The sequence below is a fragment of the Hipposideros armiger genome, unplaced genomic scaffold, assembly GCF_001890085.2.
Source record: "Hipposideros armiger isolate ML-2016 unplaced genomic scaffold, ASM189008v1 scaffold_17, whole genome shotgun sequence".
NCBI lineage: Eukaryota > Metazoa > Chordata > Mammalia > Chiroptera > Hipposideridae > Hipposideros > Hipposideros armiger.
The window spans coordinates 357739-361524 of NW_017731367.1; the positions used below are offsets into that span (position 1 = coordinate 357739).

The following is a 3786-nucleotide window of genomic DNA, read 5'->3' on the forward strand; positions in this document are numbered from 1 at the left end:
TCTGCTCAGGACACCTCCCATCATGACCAACCTTCTTGATTCTCCTAACACCTCTTCCCTTCCAGAATCTTCTAGTCTAATAGAAGGATAGGGGAGAGTTGGGAACCAACCTCGTTCAGATGGTTGCATTTTCTTTCCCAATTCTTCTGCCTCAGGCTTTTTGGGCTGAGAAAGCAAGAATTCACCTGGTTCTTAGGTTCATCAGAAACCCCCAAAGACTGGGTGATTTATGTTGAGCTGTCTAGGTGTGGGGGGAAGGTCTGTGGGGGCATAATAAGCAAAGACAGCATTCAATGAGCATCTAAAGGGAAAGTGCAACAATCAATCAATGAACTACATATCATCCCAGCACATCAAAATCCGGGCACAAGATATCTACTACTGGAATTCAGGGCTGGGGTTTCCTTCCTCTGATCAGAGCTTTCTTCCCTTAGCTCCTGGTGGTCAGTCATGGTATCCTGGAGGACCAGGGGGCCTCAGGTAGGCCATGAGGCCCATGCAGAATTCTTCTTTTTTTTTTTAAGATTTGTATTGGGGAACTGGGGAGGGGAGCAGTGTTGGGGAATTGGGAAGGGAAACATTGTGTTTTCCAGGACCCATCAGCACCAAATAAAGTTGTTGTCCTTCAGTCTTAGTTGTGGAGGGTGCAAGTTCAGATCTAAGTCTAGTCACTGCTTTCAATCTAGTTGCGGGGGGCAGGAGGAGATGGGGGGACGTAGTCCACCATCCCATGCAGGAGTTGAACTGGAAACCTTGTTGCACACTGAGCCATCCAGCCACCAGTCTGGCCACTGGTCCAGCCGCCAGCAGCTTGCTGCTGTTCAGCTCAAGGTCCTGTGTTCCATCTTAGTTGCGGTGGGGGGCACAGCCCACCATCCCATATGGGTGTCGAACTGACAACCTTGCTGCTAAGAGCACATACTATCACCAGCTCAGTGGCAGCTCAGCTGGGGCGCAGCTCACTGGCCCATGTGGGAATCAAACTGGCGACTCTGTTGTTCAGAGATCGAGCTCTTAACCAACTGAGCCACTCGGCTGGCTGCCCCCATACGGAATTCTTTAATGACAAAGTAGTAGCAGAAAACATCCAGGCAGCAGTTGATGTTTGAGAAACACATCGACAACTGCAAGAACAAGCTGATGTTCCGCTTAGCACCGCACTCCACAATAAAGCCATTCCTCACCAAGAACTGCAAGAAGAAACCCAGGTGGACCGGAAGAAAGGAGGCCACAAAGACAACCAGATTGGATGCGATGGTCCAGATGCAGGCCCTGTGTTGGACCCAGTCCTGGGCGTGGTTCCGACGGCCAACCAGAATAAGAATGCTCCTGGAAGAGCAGAAACCCATGACACTCATGGGAAGAAGGAAGCCAAACACCAGGAGGGGGAAGATGACCTGAGCGCTCCAGGTGCCGTCGGACATATTGTGGAAGCACGTGTAATTTTCTACTTTCTCATGGAAGTTGTAGATGGGGGTACTGCCGACCAACACCAGGATCCAAATGGCACAACAGATTCCAAAGATCTTCCTGGGGGACCGGCAGTGCCTGACCAGTAATGGGTACCGGATGGCCAAGAATCTGTCCACGCTGATGACGCAGATCGTGAAGACGCTCCCATACATGCTAATGAAGTAGAGGCACTCCACCAAGGTACAGAGGGATGGGGCGGGGTTCTGCTCCTTGCTCAGGGCCATCTTGAATGGGAGGGAGAGCACCAACAGCAGGTCAAAGACTGCCAGGTTGATCATGCAGATGGAGGTGGCAGAATACTCCAACCACCTCTTCTTCAGGTAGGTGCAGAAGCCTCGAATGGCCAGGAGGTTGAGCAGTAGGCCCAGGAGGAAGGTGGGGATATGGATCGCCAGCTGCACGTTTCTTATCCGCTCTTCCATGTCACTGAAGGAGCAGCTCTCGTTTTTGTTTTGCTGGCTCATGTTCTTCCCTGCGTCAACCATAGAGTAGCTGAAGTTCCTCTCACTCTCTAGAAATGATTGATTCAAACAATTTTGTCAAAAATAATAAACACTTCCCTTTATCACACAGCAATTCATGCTCATTAAATAACAATTAGAAAACACAGGAAAGAAAAATTACCTTTAATCCTGCTGCCCAGATACAACCACTGTTACCTTTTTATGGGTATCATGCAGGCACTCTCTCTCTTTCCATACATACAAACGCGCACACACACACGCGCACACACACACATATACACACGCGCACACACACGTGCTTTTTCCTTTTATAAAAATGTGCATGAACGTCTATTCCTTTTTTCATTCAGGACTCCTTCTGTTAAAAGTAGTAACAATGACACAAACCCTGACTCAAGCTGGTTTAAGCAAAGAGAGAATTTCACATAATTGAAAACATGAAAACTAGAGCAGCACTGACTTGAGCTGCAGCTTGATATGGGATTCAAACGCCGTTTCCAGCCCCCCAGCTCCTCCGTATACGTTGTCCCTCTGCTCTCTCCTAACCCCCTTCCCGAAGGCTGGACAGAGCTGACCCCACCTGACTGTAGGGCTGGTCGCTGTCAGTGCATCCTATTGTCCTGGACACGGTCACTGGTTCCCTGGTTCAGGGATGGACGCATGAACCAGCCAGAGGCAATGAAAAGCAACAAAACTCTTGCTTGGGTTTCTTGGAAGGGGGCTGGGGCTTTTTCTGTGGGATTTTAAGTTGGGAAGATACAAGGTCTGGAGTTGCTACAGCCTCTTGCTACTCCAAGGAGAAAACCAGACAGAAAATGGAGAAATATGGAAGAAAGAGCATCCCCAAAGGGAATGAAGTGAGGGCTTCAGGACTGCACAGGGCAAAGAAAGGCCTTTAGAAAGGTAGAAAACTAGAACTGGCCTCAGGGACAAGAAGAACCAAGGCTGTAGATCTGGCTGCACAGGGGTGCTAGATGCCGGCAGACAAAGGGAGGAGCGTCACAAGTCAGGGCTTCGGATCAGGCCAAAGACAAGGCCCTGGCCAGGTCTTACTTCAGAGCCTGGCTAATTTGGAGTCTGGGGGCAGAGGTGGATCCCATTGTGGAGTTTTATATCAAGGTAGGTGGCTGCTATAATAGAGTACCATAAGCTGGGTGGCTTATAAACAACAGAAACTTATTTTTCACAGTTCTGGAGGTTGGAAGTTCAAGATCAGAGTGCACATGGTCAGGTGAGGGCTCTCTTCCAGGTTGCAGACTGCCAACTTCTCGCTGTGTCCTCACACGGCAGAAAGAAGGCGAGCGAGCTCTCTGGGGTCTCTTCTAAGGGCACTAATCCCATGTATGAGGGCTCCACCTTCATGACCTCATCACTTCCCAAAGCTCCCACCTTCTAATACCATTACGTTGGGGGTTAGGGTTTCAACATGTGATTGAAAAAGTATTCCATGCACTCAATTAGATATTCAAACAGTACAAAAAAACAGGCATGACAGTAGCCTCCATCATAGCCCAGGGCCTCTGTTGTCCTTTCTAGAAGCCACCGCAGTTAACAGTTTCTGCATACTTTTATGAGAAATTTTCCATGTATGTGTGAGTGTGTGTGTGTGTGTGTGTGTGTGTGTGTGTACACATGCATATATACATACCGAGGGTGCCAAAAAAAATGTATACACATTTTAAGAAAGGAAAACTGTATTAAAATTGTAATACTCGGGCCAGCCGTGTGGCGCAATGGTTAAGAACTGGTTTGGGATGCCAGAGGGCCCCGGTTTGGATCCCACATATGAGGGCCAGTGACACTGCCCTCCACAGCTAAGATGCTGAACAACAGCTCAACCTGGAGCTGG

General features: G+C 49.0%; 1 protein-coding gene across 1 annotated transcript in view; it reads right to left on the reverse strand.

Moving 5' to 3' along the window:
• Positions 1 to 448: 448 nt before the first annotated feature.
• The window catches only part of GPR55 (G protein-coupled receptor 55), a 21969-nt gene continuing 18631 nt past the window's right edge, over positions 449 to 3786 (reverse strand). The window contains exons 2-3 of the mRNA XM_019628211.1: positions 1024 to 1984; positions 449 to 458 (exon numbers count right to left, since the gene is read on the reverse strand). Of these exons, the coding sequence (XP_019483756.1) occupies positions 449 to 458; positions 1024 to 1984 (971 nt within the window). The remainder of the gene's footprint in view (positions 459 to 1023; positions 1985 to 3786) is intronic.